This window comes from Vicugna pacos, chromosome 8 (genome assembly GCF_048564905.1).
Source record: "Vicugna pacos chromosome 8, VicPac4, whole genome shotgun sequence".
Lineage (NCBI taxonomy): Eukaryota > Metazoa > Chordata > Mammalia > Artiodactyla > Camelidae > Vicugna > Vicugna pacos.
Genome location: NC_132994.1, coordinates 51402884 through 51424096, shown reverse-complemented (window position 1 = coordinate 51424096; position 21213 = coordinate 51402884). Strand labels below are relative to the sequence as shown.

The 21213-nt window shown below is 35.1% G+C and overlaps 1 protein-coding gene across 2 annotated transcripts in view; it reads left to right on the top strand.

Annotated features, from left to right (window-relative positions):
• The window catches only part of MOXD1 (monooxygenase DBH like 1), an 84366-nt gene that overhangs the window by 16607 nt on the left and 46546 nt on the right, over positions 1-21213 (top strand). For both annotated transcript variants that reach the window (XR_012075015.1, XM_015235760.3), the window contains exons 2-4: positions 8148-8294; positions 9939-10106; positions 10242-10325. Coding sequence is in view for 1 of the 2 variants with exons in the window: in XM_015235760.3 (XP_015091246.2) it covers positions 8148-8294; positions 9939-10106; positions 10242-10325 (399 nt within the window). In the remaining variant the exon portion in view is untranslated. The remainder of the gene's footprint in view (positions 1-8147; positions 8295-9938; positions 10107-10241; positions 10326-21213) is intronic.

Here is a 21213-nt window from a genome sequence, read left to right as displayed (position 1 = left end):
AGGTCCCATTTGTTTATTCTTGCTTTTATTTCTATTGCTTGAGTAGACTGTTCTAGGAGAACATTTTTGAGATGTATGTCAGATAATGTTTTGCCTTTATTTTCTTCTAGGTTTATTGTATCCTGTCTTATGTTAAGTCTTTGATACATTTTGAGTTTATTTTTGTGTCTGGTGTGAGGGAGTTTTTGAGCTTCATTGCTCTACATGCTGCTGTCCAGTTTTCACAACACCATTTGCTGAAGAGACTGTCTTTATTACATTGTATATTCTTGCCTCCTTTGTCAAAAATTTGTTGACCGAAAGTTTGTGGGTTCATTTCTGGGCTCTCGGTTCTGTTCCATTGGTCCATATGTTTGTTTTTGTACCAATACCATACTGTCTTGATTACTGTAGCTCTGTAGTATTGTCTGAAGTCTGGGAGAGTTATTCATCCAGCCTCTTTCTTTTTCTTCAGTAATGCTTTGGCAATTCTAGGTCTTTTGTGGTTCCATATAAATTTTATTATGATTTGTTCTAGTTCTGTGAAATATGTCCTGGGTAATTTGATAGGGATTGCATTAAATCTGTAGATTGCCTTGAGCAGTATGTCCATTTTAACAATATTGATTCTTCCAATCCAGGAGCATGGGATATCTTTCCATTTTTTAAAGTCTTCTTTAATTTCCTTAATCAGTGCTTTATAGTTTTCCGTGTATAAGTCTTTCACCTCCTTGGTTAGATTTATTCCTAGGTATTTTACTACTTTGGGTGCTATTTTAAAGGGGATTGTTTCTTTACTTTCTTTTTCTGTTGATTCATCATTAACATAAAGAAATGCAATTGATTTTTGAACGTTAATCTTGTAACCTGCTACCTTGCTGAATTCTTTGATTATTTCTAGTAGTTTTTGTGTGGACCTTTTAGGCTTTTCTATATGTAGTATCATGTCATCTGCACATAGTGACACTTTTGCCTCTTCTTTTCCAATTTGGATCTGTTTTATTTCTCTCTCTTGCCTGATTGCTGTGGCTAGGACTTCCAAGACTATGTTGAATAGGAGTAGTGATAGTGGGCAGCCTTGTTTTGTCCCAGATTTTAGTGGGAAGCTTTTGAGTTTTTCAACTTTGAGTACTATGCTAACTGTAGGTTTGTCATATTTAGCTTTTATTATGTTGAGATTTGTTCCCTCTATACCCACTTTGGTGAGAGTTTTTATCATAAATGGATGTTGAATTTTATCAAAAGCTTTTTCTGCATCTATTGAGATGATCGTGTAGTTTTTGTCCTTTCTCTTTTTGATGTGATATATTGTATTGATTGATTTGTGTATGTTGAACCATCCTTGTGTCCCTGGGATTAACCCCACTTGATCATGATGTATAATCTTTTTTATGTGCTGTTGGATTCTATTTGCTAGTATTTTGGTAAGGATTTTTGCATCCATGTTCATCAGTGATATTGGTCTGTAATTCTGTTTTTTGGTGGTGTCTTTGCCTGGTTTTGGTAGCAGGGTGATGGTGGCTTCATAGAATGAGTTTGGGAGTATTCCCTCCTTTTCAATCTTCTGGAAGAGTTTGAGAAGGACTGGTATGAGTTCTTCTTTGTATGTTTAGTAGAATTCCCCGATGAAGCCGTCTGATCCTGGACTTTTATTTGTAGGGAGGTTTTTTATTGCTAATTTGATTTCATTTCTAGTGATCGGTTTGTTCAAGTGGTCAGTTTCTTCTTGATTCAGTCTTTGTAGACTGTATGTTTCCAGAAACTTGTCCATCTCCTCTAGGTTATCCATTTTGGTTCCATATAGTTTTTCATAATATTCTTGTATGATATTCTGTATGTCTATGTTATTTGTTGTAATTTCTCCATTTTCCTTTCTTATTTTGCTTATTTGTGCTCTCTCTTTTTTCTTTTTTGTGAGTTTGGCCAGAGGTTTGTTGATTTTATTTACTCTTTCAAAACACCAGCTTTTGGTTTGATTGATTTTTTCTATTGTTTTTTTTTAATCTCTATTTTATTTATTTCCTCCCTGATCTTTATTATTTCCTCCCTTCTGCTGACTTTTGGGTGTTTTTACTCTTCTTTTTCTAGTTCTTTTAGCTGGTGGGTTAGATTGTTTATTTGAGGTTGTTCTTCTTCTTTGAGGAAGGCCTGTATTGCTATAAACTTCCCTCTTAGCACTGCCTTTGCTGTGTCCCATAAATTTTGTGTGGTTGTGTTTTCATTTTCATTTGTCTCAAGGTATTTTTTAATTTCAACTTTGATTTCATCATTGACCCATTGGTTTTTTAATAGCATGTTGTTTAATCTCCATGCTTTCTTTTTTGTCTCCTTTGTTTCTCTGTAGTTGATTTCTAGTTTCATGGCATTATGGTCAGTAAAGATGCTTGAGATAACTTCTATCTTCTTAAAATTGTTGAGGCTTCTTTTGTGCCCAAGTACATGATCAATCCTAGAAAATGTTCCATCATCAGCTCTTGAAAAGAATGTATATCCTATTTTTGGGGAGTGTAATGCTCTGAAAATATCCACCAAGCCTAATTTTTCTATTCTATCATTTAATTTCTCTGTTGCCTTATTTATTTTCTGTCTGGAAGATCTGTCTAATGATGTTAATGTGGTGTTGAAATCTCTGACAATGATTGTGTTCCCATCAGTTTCCCCCTTTATCTCTGTTGGTAGTTGTGTGACTCTCTTTTTCTCCTTCCTTCTTCCTTTTTTCCCTCCTTCCCATCTCTTCTTCTTCCCAGCAGGAATAATTGAATGACAAGTAATTTGAGACCCAGATTTTTTTTCCTTTTTCTCTCTTACCTCACTTAATTGTGCTTTTAAGATTTGCCAATATGCCATTTTTTTACTATAAAATATTGATACCATCAAGCCTGTGCTTGATTATAGTCCATGTATTTTCTTAATATGGGCTGAAGGAAGAAGCAAGATGTTACTTGGGAATATTTTGCTCCCACCAAGTTAAACTCTTCCTATATCATGAAGATGTGACTATTGGAGGATGGTTCATGGATTCTTACCTTTTATTTTCAAAATTATCCCCTTCTTTAGATTTAGGAAAAGAAATGACAGGATGCTTCTTTTAAAATTGCACTTAGTTAATGAACCTCTGCAATATGTAAACCCCTCTGTTAGACACTGAAGATATAAATTAACATTAGAAAAATTCTAAAACATCATTTCTCTATCTCAGATTTGTTTTTTTTTTTTAATTTCTTTAAAATAGGTAGGGGATGCCCTCCTAGTCTAAAAGGATTTCAAAGGGCTGTTTCATACATAAACTCTTTTTCCTAAATGCTCATGTCAGTTTCATAAGATTCATGTCCATTTTGGGGCTAAAAGGTCATGACAACGTTCCCAGATTTCAGTGCCAGATGTGTCTGCATGGCAGATCATGCAGACCCAAACTCATTCTAGCATCTGGTTAAACACATTCTGCGCCAGATCTTTACCATATGTACATATAACTGAGACATGTGGGAAAATAACCTATTGTTCCCCTCTTTTTGCTTCATTTATAATGTAAACAGGTTTTCTAAAGGTGTAACTAAATTAGGTGTTTATTTCTAGGCAATCACCACACAGTTGAGAAGATAACACTGTGTCTAGAATGTATTACATGCTACCTGGGAATGGAAATAAAGGAATAAGGATTCAGAGAAAGAACGATCATTTCTAGTTGGAATGATCAAAGGGATAGGATCATAAGTCTTGAAGAGAAGGAAGCATTTCCATGGAGTGGTTTCAATGGGTGGAGTTAGTGGAGTGGATTTCTCAGTGGGGTGAAGGGAGCAGGGGAGATGGGAAGAATGTGAACAAAAGCAAAGGGCTCAACAAAAGCAGAGTATTTAAGGGAAAAGTTAAATCAACAGCAACAGTAGAGATCATGTGGTGAAATTAAGACACCCTGGTAAACCAGGTTAGGCTACATTTTAGAGAAACTTGAATCTAAATTATAGAACTTTGTACTCTATACTGCTGAATAAAATGTAGTGACACATTGAGAGTGATTTTCAAGGAAGACCATGACAGAATTATGAAGTGATAGAATCTGAACTAACTGAGACAGGAGAAGTTACAATGGATCAGAAGTAAAATGTGGGTTATCTTTTCAAAGGAGGAATGGATAGAGGCAGGGACTATCTGTGGGGGTGTGAGTAATTAAAGGAGACTGCCGTTTTGAATTTGGGTGCCTCGGAAAATGTCAATATAATGAAATGTAAATCCTTATAGATAAAGGGTGAATACAATTTTGGATATGTTGCATTTGAAATGACAGTAGGACTTCCAAGTGAAGGTATCCAATGGACATTTGGATATATAATACTGAATAAAGGTGATGATTGGAAACTCTTGGAATAGATGAGATTACCAAAGGATACAATATGAAGGCAGGGTAGTATGATATCAAAGACAGAACTTTGATGACTATAGTTGGAGGATTGGAATAACAGACAAACTGTCAGAGTGGACACCCAACAATGGATCCCTCTGGGAGTGGGGTGTGTGGGCATCCTTACATTTCTCCCAGAGCTTAGTTGTTCCCAGTCTTAGTGGGGAAGAATTCAGTCTTTCATCATTAAGTGTGATGTTAGCCCTAAGTTTTTATAGACTCCCTTTATAAAAGAAGTACCTCTATTGCTAGTTTCCTGAGATATTTTACCATGAATGAAAGTTTGAAATGGCTTGTCTGCATTCATTGAGATGATTGCATGGTTTTTCTTTTTTAGTCTTTGGTATAGGGAATTGCACTGATTGATTTTCTGATATCAAACCAACTCTGCAAGGTCATAATATACTACTCTTTTTAAACATCACTGGGCTCTATTTGCTTATATGTTTTTTAAAGAAAATTTGCATCTAGGCCCATGAGAGATATTGATCTATAAATTTTTTTATAGTGTCTTTGATTTTGGTGTCAGGGGAATGCTGGCATCAAAAAATGAGTTAGGAAGTGTTCTCTCCTCTTTTATCTTCTTGAAGAGTTTGTGAGGGATTGATATTACCTCTTCCTTAACTATTTAGTGAAATTCCAAGTGAAAAATACCTTGGCTTTGACTTTTCTTTGTAGGAAGGTTTTTACCCATAGGTAGACTATAGGACTATTCAGAGTATCTGTTTTCCTGATTAAATTTTGTTGATTGGTGTCCTTCAAGTACTTTGCCTCTTTCTCATCTAAGTTATTCAATATTTATATCAAGGTGTGCAAAAAATTTATTAACCTTTTAATGTCTGTAAGATCTATTGTAATATTCCTCTTTCATTTCAATTACATCTGTTTTCTGCTTGTCCCATCTGCTCCTTGTTTTATGTTTCTCTTTTCCTTCTTTATTTTAGATTGAACATTGTTTTGATTTTACTAAGTAATATTATTTAGAATAGAAAGAAAGCAAGACATGAGCTCTCATGTATCATAACTGAAATTCTCTCAATGAAAGGAGAAATAAGGTCATAAGTTGAGTGTAGAAAAATGTTGGTATTACCCTGACACCAAAATCAAAGACACTACAAGAGAAGGTTTAGAATATTTGTCTTGGGAAGTTTCCTGGGGAAAGGAAGAGATTAACATGTGGATTTCCAAGCATTAGTAAGGGCCCAGCTAAGTAAATATGTAACTAGTAACCCTATTTGGAGGGTGAAGATGTACTATGATCAAATCTGAAGATATGTCTCTAAATAAGCCCTAAAAGTGGGAAAATATGAAAAAAATATAATGGAATTACAGTGGTATCAGGCTACTTCACATTTCAATTTTAGTTTTATTCAAACTCATTCATGTTTTTCCTCAAGAAAGTTGAGGATATTAGCTTCTTTTGGACAATCACATTTTTCCAGGAGTCCAAAACTTGGACAGAATTGGCAGCTGTCTTTTCTAAATGTTGAACACTCAGTGGTTTACACAGGGCAGTTGAGCTTAAGGGATTTTCAGTAATACCTGAATGAAGTTTCTCCCCTTTTTTTCATAGTTAAATTATCTGAAAGGCCAGAAAAATGTGAAATAGCTGAAAGGAATTGGTTTTGGTTGAGTGGAAACAGAATGAATGGAAAATTGGCAAGCCAGCTGGATATTTTGTAGGACTAATGGTTTTGGAAACATATTTGCAAGACTAGGATAATTATTCTACTCGTTGAACTGATTACATTTTGTTTTGTATTCCTTTTGTTTGCAAAAACTGTGATTGCTTGAATCATGTAATGAAACGTGAGCTTAGTGTAAAGGCACAGTTAATCTAAATCCCTCGTTGTCCACGGGCATTGTTACTTCATTTACATATTGAAAATCCATGTGATCAAAAGTGGGACGATCACAGGACCCTACAAATATTTCATTTGGGTTGCTTTCACCATTACAGCTGGTTCTCAGAATACCTTTTTGGGTAAGCCTCAACTTTAGCAGGAGAAAAAGTAACATTTTATGTGAAAAAAACTTAATATAGGTATTTTTTTGTAGACAGAAAGATGCAAACTAACCCATACTTTTCCAGCAGTGACCACTGGGATGTAGAACAATGAAAGACACAGACTCAGGTCAGACTGTCTGGGGTTTCAATACTGGCTTTTCCACTTACCAACTGTGTGATCCTGGGTGAGAGGCTTAACCTCTTTGGGCTTCAGTGAAATAGGAAAATTGTTTTATCTCAGAAACTTGATATGAAGATTAAATTAGTTAATACATGTAACATGCTTAAACTGGTGCATAGAATGTGGTCAATCAGGTGTAGCTGTTACCAGAGTGAAAGAGGTTAGTGAGGCTCTCTGCATCACCGATGATGCTGGGTTTGAACAACATCTAGATCAGGTACCCTGGATGTCAAATTTACACATGCTTGATAACTACCTTAAAAAGGTGCTAGGAATAAAAATGCCAAATGCCATCCACTTGAGTATGACAATTATAGACAATTTAAGGTTTTCTTCCTTGTATACTGTATTTTTTCTGCCAAGTGTGCAATCATTTCTTCAAATGTAATTTTAGTGTTAGTCAAAGTAATTATAATTATGTTTCAGCATGTACATTCTAAATCAACTCTTTATGATTTATGAAAAATAAAATGTCACTATGTACTGAAAACCCAGTATAATTATGGCAAATTTTGTGTCTTCTATAAGTGATGAAAATTAACAAGGTGATTTTTATAATTCTCAACATGGAAAGCTAATAGTAAAAGGCACAGAGAAATATTCTGTGGAAAAACCAAACTATAATTGCAAAAGCGGGAAGGAGTTTGGCATTGAATGAGCTCTTATCCTGTTTGGCAGTTTTTTCCTTCATATACTATTTCATTTATTTATCTTTCAAAATCCATAAAATAAATATGTATTATCTCAGTTTTATTAATGTTAGAACAAAAACTCAGAGTTTGACTTCAACAATTCTTCAAGGCATTTAGGAGTGGTGCTGGGTGTCAGATCCTAGTCATTTTATTTCAAAGCCTGCGCCCTCTCCATTGCATCTGTCTGCCTCCCAGAAGCTATCTGACACCACTGAACAAATTTTATATAAAAATTATAGCTGAATCACCAAAACAAATCATCTCTAGTTTTTCAGTACCTTATAATTCAACTAGTTTCATTTCTTTCCATATTTTCCCATTGCATTTCATTTCCATAAACATATGCCGTTAAAGCTCATACTAAAATAGCCTATAGTCTCAGGATGAGTCTCCTTGCTTTTAGGTGTACAGAAGGGAAGCACCACAAGGCATAACAGTAGAAAAAGTGCCAACCCTGCAGATGGTCCTTGTTTTGCCATTAACTAGTTATTTCATTTTGAAGCAAGCTATTTCACAGTGTTGAAGTTCTTCTTTTCATTTGTGGAATGAGGGGAAAATACACAGTGATTGCAAATGTTCATTCATTCCATCTCTTTTGATGCTCTGTGATATTCTAAATCCATACTGCTTTTTCCCGAGGAGCCAGAAGTTCGAATATGGACCAGTTTTCTAGGGAACTGTCCCTCATTGGGATACTCTAGCCTCCTGGAAATTCTCGGGAAGTATTAAAAAAATGACTATAAATACAAAATGCTGTAATAAATAAATCCAGAATATATTTTTTAAGGATATATATATATATATATATATATATATCTTCTCTTAATCTAAATTCTTTTCACTTTGAATCTAGGATATCCTCATTTTTCTTTTCCATATTTTCTACAGGATTATTTTACAAATGCAAACAGAGAATTGAAAAAAGATGCTCAGCAAGATTACCACCTAGAATATGCCATGGAAAATAGTACACACACAATAATTGAATTTACCAGAGAACTGCATACATGTGATGGAAATGACAAGAGTATAACGGTAAGGAGTCTTAGTGAAGGCATGTGTGAGCAAATTGTACATTTACAGTTGTGAAACCCTTTATGGAATGAAAAGGAACAAATATATAAAATTAACCTTTGACAACAAAGTCACCTAGTCTTTTCTGGAACATTTTTGAATTTCTCTTTAGTAGCCACAAAAAAAAAAAATCTAAGACTATAAATTTCAAGAAAAGTAGTTTTTGTGTGAATTAAAATTTTGAAGAGCTGTTTAAAGGGTGTGTGATTTTACCTGTAGAAGGTTTTAGCTTCTTCTCTGTAAAGCTTGAAAACAGACAATAGATAAAGGTTGGAAGAAATTGTATTACACAAGAGAGAATTATGATACTGACTATTAGGATATAATTTGTCTGATTTGTAACTGACTCATTTTTGTAAATTTCTAAAGTGTAGATGAATAGTAGACTGATGAAAATTGCCTGTCGACATATTATAGAAGATTTCTTACTGTCAGACATTATGCAAAAATTAACATCTTTGTGCTTATGCAAATTAAGTGTTTAGAGGATATATAATTCATCTGGTACTTTGAAAGTTTCCATGAATGTCTTGAGTCAATTTCATTTTGTGTAGACCAATAAAATTGTCTTTTTTATTTGGTAAATCAGAGCCTTGAAAATGGGAATGTAAAAATCTGAAGCAGTTTTGGTTAACATTCAGCATAAAGAGTAAAAAGAGGAAGAAAAAAACATGCAAAGACATGGATCACTTTTTATGTGATATACAGTGCAATTATACTTTAATTGGAATAATAATTATAGTCATTTGACTTATTAAGAAGGAATATAGCTTTTAAAATGAATAGCTTTTGCTTTATTATTTATTTTCAAAGTTCTTATTACAAAGATCTGGCAAAGACATCTTTATGTATGGGGGCACTGAATTATTTCTTTATACCCGAGCAAACCCTTCCCACTGCCCCACCATCCTTGGGCAATCTCTCATTTGCCAAATGGAAACCAATTTCACCCGACAGTACTTTCCCTAGTTGGGATATCCAGTCCCTTGGAAATTCCCAGGAGTCATAAAATAACTGTAGATAGAGTCCAGGATAATAAACAAACCCAGAATCAGAAGTTCCTGCTGTATTTGCACTTTCTGTTAAGTCCATGCTTGTGACCGAAATAGTGCCTGGGAAAAATTTATTGTGAAAATAAAAATCCTGACCTGGAAAGTCATTTCAGTTTTCATTCTATTTGTTTATTTTCCCTAAAATATTCCATGGCATTAAAACAGGTTTTAATTTTCCCAAATCCCTGCTGCTTCACAGGCATAGTTGCTTGATAACTACTGGTTTGCTAGTTTGGAGTTTTAGCATGACAATGATTTCCTGTTGTCTTAAGCATGGAAGCATAACTACTAAGTCCATTGTCCTTCATTCTGTTTGGAACACATAACCTTGCGTGCTGAGAGAAGTTTTCTTCCAAAAAGGAACTCATCTATTTCTTCATGACTTAGTCAGATTTACACAATTCATGTTAGAGACTGTATTGAGAACTCCAAATGTCATTATTCTCTTTTCTCCGTGTCTATCTCCTGCTTTAAATGGAATTCTTTAAAGCAATCAGTGGTAAGGAAAGTGCTCTCATGAGACATAATTGTGCTCGTCGTGTCTGATCGCCAGGAGAGCACGATGAGGGTGATCTGGGCCTACCACCACGAAGACGTGGGAGCAGCGGGTCCCAAGTACCACAACTCCAATCGCGGCACCAAGAGTCTGCGGTTATTGAATCCGGAGAAAACCAATGTGTTGTCTACAGCCGTACCATACTTTGACCTGGTAAATCAGGACGTAAGTTTTTTTCAAGTTACATGGTTCTAGGGGTGGTTTATTTAAAGTGTATGAGTGTTTACTTAAATTGTTGTGTTTAATAGACTGTCAAGAGAATGTGACTTTTGTCCCCTTCCCCCCTTTTTTTTAAGACAGGTCCCCATCCCAAACAAAGGTACAACTTACTGGTGCCAAATGTTTAAGATTCCTGTGCTCCAAGAAAAGCATCATGTTATCAAGGTATGTGACTCACTCATAGGCTAAACTTCATTTGTATGAATGGAGGAAAAATTGCTGCTCTTAAAATGAAAATAATAAAAAAAATGTATAGAAATGATGTTCAGTGATTTAAAAGTTACTAGGGAACGAGGAAGGGGCTGACCTGACCCACACACACTATCCTTAAAGTCACAGAACTTAGTGAGAAAATTGGACTTTAGCTAGTATTTTGTGTTTTGTCTCCTTATTTTACATGTTAAAGTTTCGGGATGCATTTGCACACCTCTGGTTGTTTCTTATTCACTTCAACAATTGGGATTGCTATTTAAAATAATATACTTAACATATCAGTAAATTATATCCAGGAAGTTTACCTTCCCCACCAATAGTTTGAGAATATCTGCTTCGTTGAAAATACTGGGTATTGTCACAAAACTAATTGTTACAGCATGTTTTCTGAAAATAGGAAAACAAGAATATTGTAGTGAATTTCTGCAGAACTGAAAAACACAGAGGTAATAAATAAGCCTAATTTACCTGTAATATCTAATTCTCTCCCACCTCCTCCAGGAATAGATAGGTCTCCTGGAACTTTTGCATCTAGTTAGTGAATGACCAAGTCTTTAAAAAAATTACAGGTCCTTGTCTCTGTGCTAGGAATTTCTGGACAGTTCCACAGAGGCTCCATTTATGATCCATGCTCTCAAAGAACCTACACTGAGATTGTAGGAGATGTGACCAAGACGCTGGAAAGAATAAGATATAATTCAATAGCGCACGCAAAATATTGCAAACAGCGGGGTAGGGTATAGCTCAGTGGTAGAGTGCATGCTTTGCATGCACAAGATTCTGGGTTCAATCCCCAGCACCTCTATCAAAATAATAATAATAAAATAAATAAATAAACCTAATTGCCTCCCCCTCCAAAAACAAACAAAAAACAATAATAAAGTTAAAAAAAATAGGGCAGACATTCAGAAGGCCAGACATTGCCAAATTTTTGTCACCCCCAGACTGCATAATGAAGCAGTGTGAATGTGGAAAAGGAACAAACTTCTAGATTCTAAATCTGGAGGGAAATAGCCAGATTCATATTGCGAGTTGACTTCTTTATGTGCACCCCGGCAAGAGGCTCCGGGGTAACACTGCAGGCCCCAGTTTCCTCATCTGTAAAAGGGGATCAGTCATCACACTTTCCCCACCAACCTCAAAGCATGTTGGCAGAGATGAAAACACTGAGCACATTCTACAAAGTGATTTAAATTTGTTCATTTCTAATATATGTGTCCAGTGGCACAGATCTGCCTTTTGATTATGAAATGATTCATAACCACTTAGAGAGGCAAGAGGAGTAGGTTGAGGGAATGTTTATTGAATTAATAAGTAGTCTTAAATACTTGCAGGATATTTTAACAATCAGAAGACTTAGTGGAACAATTAGTGTGACTGTGGATGAGTCATTCACCTCTGTGCAACGTTCGGTTCTGCTTCTTGCATGTGAAAGGGGAATGCCAATTCTAGTCTCAGGTACTTAATGCAGTACTGAATCCTTTCCTAAAAACCAACGAAAAGTCTTTCTCAGAAAGAGAATGTTATATTTATACACACTGCGTGTTATATATTATTGTGTGTCATTTGCAGTAAATTTAACTGGAACCTGGCTTAAGGGTCAAAGGTAAAACATATAGGCTCAGAAATGAAAGCAAATGTTTCACAAAATAGGTCCTGGATTCATATTTCAGCAAAAGTTAATTGGTTAGATGTGAAGTCCTTAACCACTTACATGAATGCATTTTTATTCTTATTTTTATTAATGCTAAGAATTTGAATGAAATAAAAACAATTGTTTGCACCTAAGGGAGGGCAGAATAGGTTCTGACCCTCTATGTAGGGTATTTGCTTAGTACCTCATCTAAGAATTCTTAGCTAGCTTTCCCATCACAAGCATATGATAGGAATACTCAGATATGTGGGTATCTATTAACTAAGAATGTGCCTAGAATTATGCACTTTGGGGTTCACACTGCTGTCTTCACTAGGTTTCAAGAGGGATCTCTGTTACTTGAAAGGCTTTGAAGCTTTTTTTTTTTTTGCCACGTTTGGAGGTCTATAAAAGCCAAAAATTCTTTTCCCTGAATAAGAGGCGATTTGAGGGAGGGGTGGCTGGTTGGAGGGCAAGGCTTATACAAACTTTGTTGTTGTGGGACAGAGGGTTGGTGGCTAGCTTTAAAATTCTGTTATTACTTATGAATACCACTTAGAGAATAGATTTCTGAGCTCATTGGTAATCTAAACTATTTTAAAAGTCAGTATTATGAATCATTTAACTTGCAAATGAACTCAAATAGGATAATATACAAAAAACAACAAACAAAAAAACAAAAGAAAGTTCTATTGGGAAAACAAATTTTAAATATTTAGGTTGTATAGATTTTGAGATAGTCTTTTGAAAACAGTTTCAATTGGCAGCTTTTGCCAGTTTACAATAAAATTTTAATAAATTTCTAAAGTAGAATTCATAGATTTCTATTTTACCTTAAGAAATTAACTGATTTCCCAGTCTCTTTTTCTTAGCACAGATGATTTCTAATAATTTAAGAAAAGTGTATCTTCTTTTCATAGAACCAAAGACTCTTAGTTTTGAAAATCCATGAGCTAGGTGCTTCTCCTTTACCTTATTTTATGTCCCACAAATTACTGCATCAAAAAGCCTCAGTCCTTCTCTGACACAAACTAAAAGTGCTTTCTCAGAAAAAATAACATTGCTTTTGTATTGTATTATCTTGTGTGTCATTTGCAGTGAGTTTTAAGAACATATTGATTACAGTAGTATTACAATTAATCAGTTTTGTTCTCTGGACTTTATTTCAAAGCAAAAGTTTGTAATTGAAGATTTTTTTGGGGTTTTTTTGAAATTTTTATTTTTTAACATTTTTTATTGATTTATAATCATTTTACAATGTTGTGTCAAATTCCAGTGTAGAGCAAAAGTTTTTAGTTATACTTGAACATATATATATTCATTGTCACATTTTTTTCTCTGTGAGCTACCATAAGATCTTACGTATATTTCCCTGTGCTTTACAAGTTTTAATGTTGATAATATTTACTAGTTTTAATAACTATAAAACTAAGCAGATAAATAAATCAGTGGTTTGATCAATGAATACATTTAATTGAAATGATTAATATTCAAAATATTAAGTATACTTCAATTTAAATTTCAATCATATAATGATAAAAATGATTTACTATTAAACGTATGAAATAATAAGGTAAGTCATTTTTAAAACAGTAAAATAACAAAGATAAATAATTTCATCTGCAGGAAAGATGGGATTATGATATAAATTATTGATGGTTTCAATTCACTTGTGGTTCCAGTTTATTGATTTATATTTTGATGCTTGCAAAAAGTGCTTAAAATTATGACTTGAAAATGTATGCACAATCAGATGACATATGGAGATTTTTAAAAAGAAAATTCTTGGTAAATTATCTTAAAACTACACTCCTCATATGAGATCATCTCTTGATTTCCTCTCGAGAGCCACTACCCAGCTTATCTCTTCATACTTAATATGACCCTATTCAAGCTTTATAAAGCCAAATATGTGACTTTACCCCAAATTTAAAGGGTTGGTTTTTTTTTAGAGAAAATGATTCTTTCCACTCTCTTTAGTCAATAGTAATATCATTATCACAACTTATACTAATGATTGGATATACTCTGCTAGAAGCTGGGGTTATCAATTGGTTTAACACACTTTTTTTTTGGAGGAGCTTTTTTTGTCAGGGGATTCTCCTTATTTATAAACTCCTAACTCATCTGTTTAAATCTGATGTGTCTTAATCAATTTAATACACAGTTGTTGATGACTTATTATGTTAAAGAGGAGAAGAAAAAAAACATTCAGGTCGAATCATCATCCTTAGTCCTCTCCCCTTAAAGGAGATGACTTCTGTTAGGGAGGCAGTAGGTGAGCTCTGTGCTTTGATGGACCAGGTTTGAAACCCATCTTTCCATTAGTCACTGAACTGTGGGAAAGTTATTAATCACCTACATCTCAATTTTACCATTTAAATGGGAATGATACTTTCCTGATGGGGTTTTTAGACCGAAGATTAAATAGCATGTTTGAAAAAAATTTATTAGCCCTTAGCGCTGAATCTAACACAGAAAACTTCATAAATTCAACTATTATTGTCAGGCCATTCATTTTATTTTTTTCTTTTTCTTTTCTTTCGAGGGGAGGTAGTTAGGTTTTTATTTATTTACTTACTTATATGGGGACTGAACCCAGGACCTCATGCATGCTAACCACACTACCACTGAGCTCTACCCTCCCCACTCTGGCCATTTATTTTCAGTTTTGCTTTCTGAATGACTTTTTATTGAAAACTACTATTTTGTGTGGAGGCCCAGAAAAGGAAGAGCATCATGCTGAAAGGTTGACTATTGCTGAGTTTTAAGAAAGGGTATTTTTACTAGTCGTGTGATCACGGGCCCATTATTTACTGTCCTGTTCCTCAGTTTCCTCATCTGGAAAAATGGGCGTAATAGTTCTCACCAGGAGGGTTGTTATGACTATTAAGTGAGTCAAAGGAGTTTAGTATTTGTAAAGTATTTAGAACAGTGCCTGGCACATAATGTTTGTTAAATTGAGTAACTAAATAAGATTATGTTGATTGCTAGCAATACGCAAGTGCTAATCTGTGGAGCATCCTGTTAGGTTTCTGGGTTGCTGAGGGAGTCCGAACCAGACACCCTTTCTAGGCAGTCAGAGTTCCAAATAAAACCTAGGTTGCCACTCATTTCACTCAGGGAGGCCACCTGAGAACTTTCTGCTCTGAAGAAATGTGACATTGAGGGAACAAAACACTGTCTTTATTCTCCTCTTCAGCAAAGGACACAGGAAGGGAAGTGCTATGCTTTATACTTGCTACTAAACAGAACATCTTTCTTGCCATGAAATTAGACACTGCTGTTCTTTTCCATTGGTGGTGTTCATAAATCTGAGCGATTTAATTTGGGAAATGTTTCCTGGGATAAGAAAACCTAAGCACAATTGACATTGAATAACCATGAAATGTCCTTGAAGCCAGAGGATTGGATAGCCATGAAATAGTCACTCAAAAATTGATTTTCCTCTGCTAGACACATAGCACAGACCTTTGACTTTATGTTTATTTTATGTTAAAGGAACATTGCTGTCCAGTTTCCCTGTTGTGTTCATTCTTTCTTCTTCTTAAGTAAAAGGACACCGTCAAATGGAGAAATTCAGCATTAACACATTCTGAAATGTCAAGTGTGTTAGAAGGTTTCTGTTTCTGAAAATGTGTAAGACTTCAGGGTTAAATTTAGTAAATTGTGAGAATTCTCAGTGCCAAACTACATGATTTGACAACTAATAGAGTTCTCTCTTCTCAGTCAGTATATCTTCTTCCTTTTTTCCCCTGAAATGATATTTCAGGATATATTTTAATTGATGTGATTTTTTTCCCCTGATGGAAATAGCATCTTGGTTTGTCAGCAGGATGCATTTTCACAGACTCCACACTTGAGTTCTCACTGTTTTATCCTGTATTTACCTTCTGTTTCACTTTATCTCTGGCCGAGTAATAGGTGTTTGTTATTGATTGAACGGTTGTTTGTATTTCCATCCATTTTCATTCCCGTTTTGTAGTACTTCTTTGATTTCCTGATGTTTCCTTTTTATCTTTAATTCAACCATATTTCCTAATGGCAGACTTCGGCTCTTTAGATAGATGTATTTAGCATGTTGAAAGAAATTAACTTTTAAAGTATGTTTCATGTAAAAAATACTTTCCATTCCTTTAAAATACTTTGCTGCACCCTATTTGGTTATTAAATTCTTACTACCAATGCATTACCCCTGGTGCCTGTGGATTTTATCACCAATTGACGACAGGATGATTTTTGATCTTCTAGGAAGAAAATATCATGCTATAAAATTATAAGGATCCTCTTCTCTGGGAATTCATCACCCAAAAATTCATAAAGACCAAAATACCAAAGTAATTTATGCTTATATCCAAGTATATCTGAAATATCATGTATCTTTTATCTACCAGAGGAGCGATGAAAATACACACTTACTGTGGCTGAAACTATAACTTTGAAAAGAGGGAAAGTTGACAACAGCTCTGTCCCTAACAATAATGAGTTGACTGAAATTAGCACATTTTAAAGATTGCTCACTTAGATTGCTTAGTGTTACCAAGTTCTTTCTAGATCCTCTTGGATTACCTCGACTTCACAGAAGCATTGCAGACTGCCTAGCAACTTGGGTGTTCTTAAAAGCCACTTGAGAGCACGAGGTAATTGAATTCACTTTGAAAGCATGTCTTTTCATAGAAGTGATTTATTGCTAACTCTGTCACTAATTAGCTTTCTGACCCTAGAGAAAGTACTTAACCTCGCCCTGATCCTCAAATTCCTTGTCTGTAAGATAAAGGGATTGGACCAGATGATTTCAATTGGCTCTTTTTTTTTTTACTTCTGAATATCTATGAGTTGCTGAAAACTAAAAGTGAAATCTGTGCTCGGGTTTGGATGCCCTGTGGTGTGACTTCCTGAGATACTTGCTTCTCACTATCCCTGGGCGTGTCAGGGGGAAAACGCTTAGGACCCCACTGCCTCCCTTGGAGTTAAAAGTCCTCCTGTTTAGTCCCTTGGTCCTGGATTCTCTTTGCAGATCTTCCGAGGCTTAGGTTTCCATCTGTAAATGGGGATAATAATGGTACTTGTCTCAAATGGTAACTGTCATTACCAAATGAAATAGTATCTGTGGAGTTCTTACACGTTGGGATATATTAGATAGCTCAGTAAGTACTAGCTCAATTCCCAGTTGACTTTCGTTTACAGGTACCTCTAAATCTTGGAAATGATCTAAATAAAATGAACCTAAGTAAATAAACAACTAAATAAATCTAAATATTGGGAATATGTCCTTTAATAAAAAGGATAGAAATTAAGGGTGCCGGGGTGAGGAAGGCTTATAGTTTGGTACAACGCACAGGGTGGACCCTGGAGAGAGGTGAGGGTTGTGTTCTAACCCTGCTTTCCATTAGCTCAGTGACCCTGGGCAAACCCAGCTCTCAGTTTGCATCTTTACTTATGAAGTAGGAAGAATAACTTCTAGTGAAGATGAAATGAACACAAGTGAAAACACCTGTTGCATAATCAGCTTGTAATTGCTGGTTTTTTTCTCTTGGTGGGGATTACAGAGATGGATGACTATAAATTCATCTAGTATTTTCTCATACTTCAGAGTCAGGACCGCACTGAAACCACAGTAGGCAGTAAGTCTCTATGTTATTTTGACGAAAAGATTCCTTGGGAATTAGATTTCATAGCTTGCTTCCATTATTCTAAACCAAATGAAATTTAAGCTGATTTCCTCCTGTTCTTGTCTAAGTAAGGATAAAAACCAGCTGGTGTCTATCCTCTGGGAAATATTCTTTCACATTCTTAGATCACCCATTAGCCTTCCATTCTATGGCCTTACATAATTTTCAACAGACATAAAAAGATAATTATTTTCTTTGTTGTTCTTCTACCACCCAACTCTATCCCCAATCTAGTACATCTTTTTTTAAAAAATAGTCCAAAAGGTTGGATGACAAAATTGGAAAGCATTAGCACATTTATTGATAATTATCGGTCATGAAAATTGGTAAATAGTTTAATTAACAGCACTTCTGTTGAAAGAGTACTAAGATATTTATGCTGGATTCTACATGTTGATGGTACAATAGGTTAAAAAGGTTGGTAATATTAAGATATGAATGACTTTTACTCATGTACAGGGAAGTATGTGAGTAAAATACTTATTTTTTTTGACTTTAAATACATTATCTTGTTAGATTTTCATAGCCTCCTTCCAGGTAGGTTAAATTACCACCACTTTCCAGACAAACAAATGAGGCATGGCATGCATAAATGATTTGCTTAACATGACACAAATTCTGTGAAGCAGAGGCAAGATTGTACACGGATCTTTATAGCAAAACTAGTGGATCTTTCTCTCTACAATTCTACTAGCCCAGGCCTTATGATTTTTCTAGGTGATATGTCGTACAACAAAACATAATGTGAATAAGCTTCTCAGGACCCAGGCTACTTCTGTGTCCTATAGGATCAGTGTAGACCAAGGGCTACACAAACAGATTCCACCAGAACCTTCCAGAAATATCAGCTTTAAGATCCTAGGAACTGACATAGACCTGGCCAAATGGCATTTGATTTCACAGAGGCCTACTGTTTTCACTCTTGGGGATCAGAAATGCTCACAAACAAGAGATGACATGTAAAGTTTCATTTGTGATTTAGGAAGTCATTTAAAAACGATTTGAGTTAGGATGATTAGGCGAAAGATTATGCACGTGGCTACAAAAGGACACAGAATGTTAAATCTCAGAGATGGTGTCGGAGAGAAGGGACTGGAAATAATTTCAGTGGAAAGAAGGTAGCCTGCTGATATTATTGGACATGTCTTGGAGCATAAGGATCACTGGAAGCAAGCCTGTAGCCCTCTTTATGAGCTGAGCCACAATCCTCTTTTGAGTTAAGTGAAAATAATGAAAATGATCGATTTTATTCCCCTTCACTGTAATGGCCTAGACTTGTGAGAAAAATATATTAACATTTTCATTTGGAAGTTAAATTTATGGCAAAATGCCTAGAGAAAAGTACCCCAGAAACAAGAAGAGCCATGTTGTTGGAGAGATCTAGGAATGTTGGTATCTCAGAGCGGCCTAAGAACCAGATTCAGAGCATGGGTTCTAATCCTGCAGTAACCACTGGTCAGTGGAAAATTAGCATGGCTGCACCACAATGCTCTCAAGAGCTTGAATTCGTGTTAATAACACAATTCAAAGACTATAAATCTATACAACTGAGCGGTGGTTCTAAGTGATATTTAGCCCTTAAAATTCTATGATTGTAGTTAAATATTAAAATTGACAAAACTGGAAATGTATAAAATAAATGGATACATCTGATACATTCATACAATGTATAAGATAGATTGTAGTAAAAAGATATCCTGAAAAATTATAAAAAGAGTGAAGGTAATGTGTGTGTGTGTGTGCATGTGCGTGCATGTGTGCGTGTGTTCCCATGGGATATAACATACCAATTTTATTTTGATGTCTATTTTCAATGTAAAAAATTGTATACTTATCAAAACAGGATGATGTCCATTATTTCCTTTTTGATGCAACACTGTAATTTTTTAATAGTTTTTATGAATGGAGCTTTCAGTAATTAGTAGAAAAAATTATATGTGTAGTAGAAACTCAGTTTAAATAAATGAGTTCTTTACTAGTCAAGTTTATAAAACTCATAAATCAAAGAACAGTTTTATACAATTCTAATCAAGCTATAAAAGGCTACACAGTTGTATTCTTTAAAATATCAAGCCTCTCGGTGCATTTAAAATGAATGTATTTCCACATCAAAAATTCAGATTATGTCTAAGAGTTTAATAAGATATCTATTTTATGAAGAAGAATATTATACTCACATATCCAATAAAAGTTATGGTTGAGTTTTGCTTCATTTAATAATTATATTTTTCTTGATTCATAACCTAGTTACACACTAGAATCATCTGAATATAATCTTTATGGATGGAGTCCAGGCCCTTTTATTAGTGATAGTTGTTACTGTCATTTGGAAAAGTTTCCCAAGTATTCATGACATGAACTCTGTGGTTGAGAATCACTGTTTTATAGTTACTAAAATTTCCCAGGAGACTGTATTTAAGTTATAGTTTATAGCACCTTGTAAAATGCTCTTCATATTAAATAGCATTGGTGCATTCTTTATAGTAACACTATTTTGCTCAACAAATATTATAAAAATTGAGCACACATCAAACACCAACTGTTGAAATGCACTGTTAGTTGTCTTCACATGAAGAAGATTTAAGCAATTTATGGTTTTGAGATAGTTTATTCTGGATGCATTGCACATTTCTTTGTGGAAGTGGACGAGGCAAAAACACCAGCTGTTTCCTGGAACCACAGCTGACTTTCATTATAAAATTTCAACATGAACTAATTCAGATAAAGGGATAGTTTCTTCCATGAAGGGAAAAGATTTATGTTCTAGTGAAATATATACATCGACGTGAACACCGTACATTAATGTTTATATTGTAATGGATCCATTTTAGAAACTATGTATGGAAGCCACCTTGCTGACTTTTGAATGCATTCCATTACCAACAAAGAGAGATCTTTTCACCACTGAAATTTCACTGAATTGCTCTGTGTGGAATCTCATATTAACTAAAGGCCAGACCATGCAAAGAACTGTTAATAAGTATGTAAATGCTACCCAGAGCCTCTCAGTCTTTAGCTTGGCGTGAGGAAGTCCTGAGAACACAGGAGAGGCACTTTGTTTGTGACATGTTTCAGAAATCAACTGTGTACTTAATACACTATATGCTTAATCAGCTGGAAACATCCCTTCCTACTGTTGCCTAAATTGCAAAGAAGAATTGAATGTCTAGTGAGTGCCTGCTTGGGACAGTGCTCAGTACTATGTCTTTTGTCAGATTTAAGACAATAGAAGACATGGCCTTTCACTGCAGTGACATTCTAGTCTAGATGAGGAGAAGAGTTGCACACATGGATAACAGAGAAACCCCAAAGCCGGCAAGTGGACATTGGCATCAAACTCACAGTAGAGGCAGTAAAGGCAACACGAAAGGAGAGCAGTGAAGATTTGGGTTCCGTGCCCTATGGGAAGACGCACTGGGGGAAAGTACAACTGAATAGATCTTAGGGAGGGAGGGAAGTGTGGTGAGGATGACTGAGGTGCTACCCCTCTGTTTATATGCTTACGGGCAAAATAAAATTAGACGAAAGGCAGTAT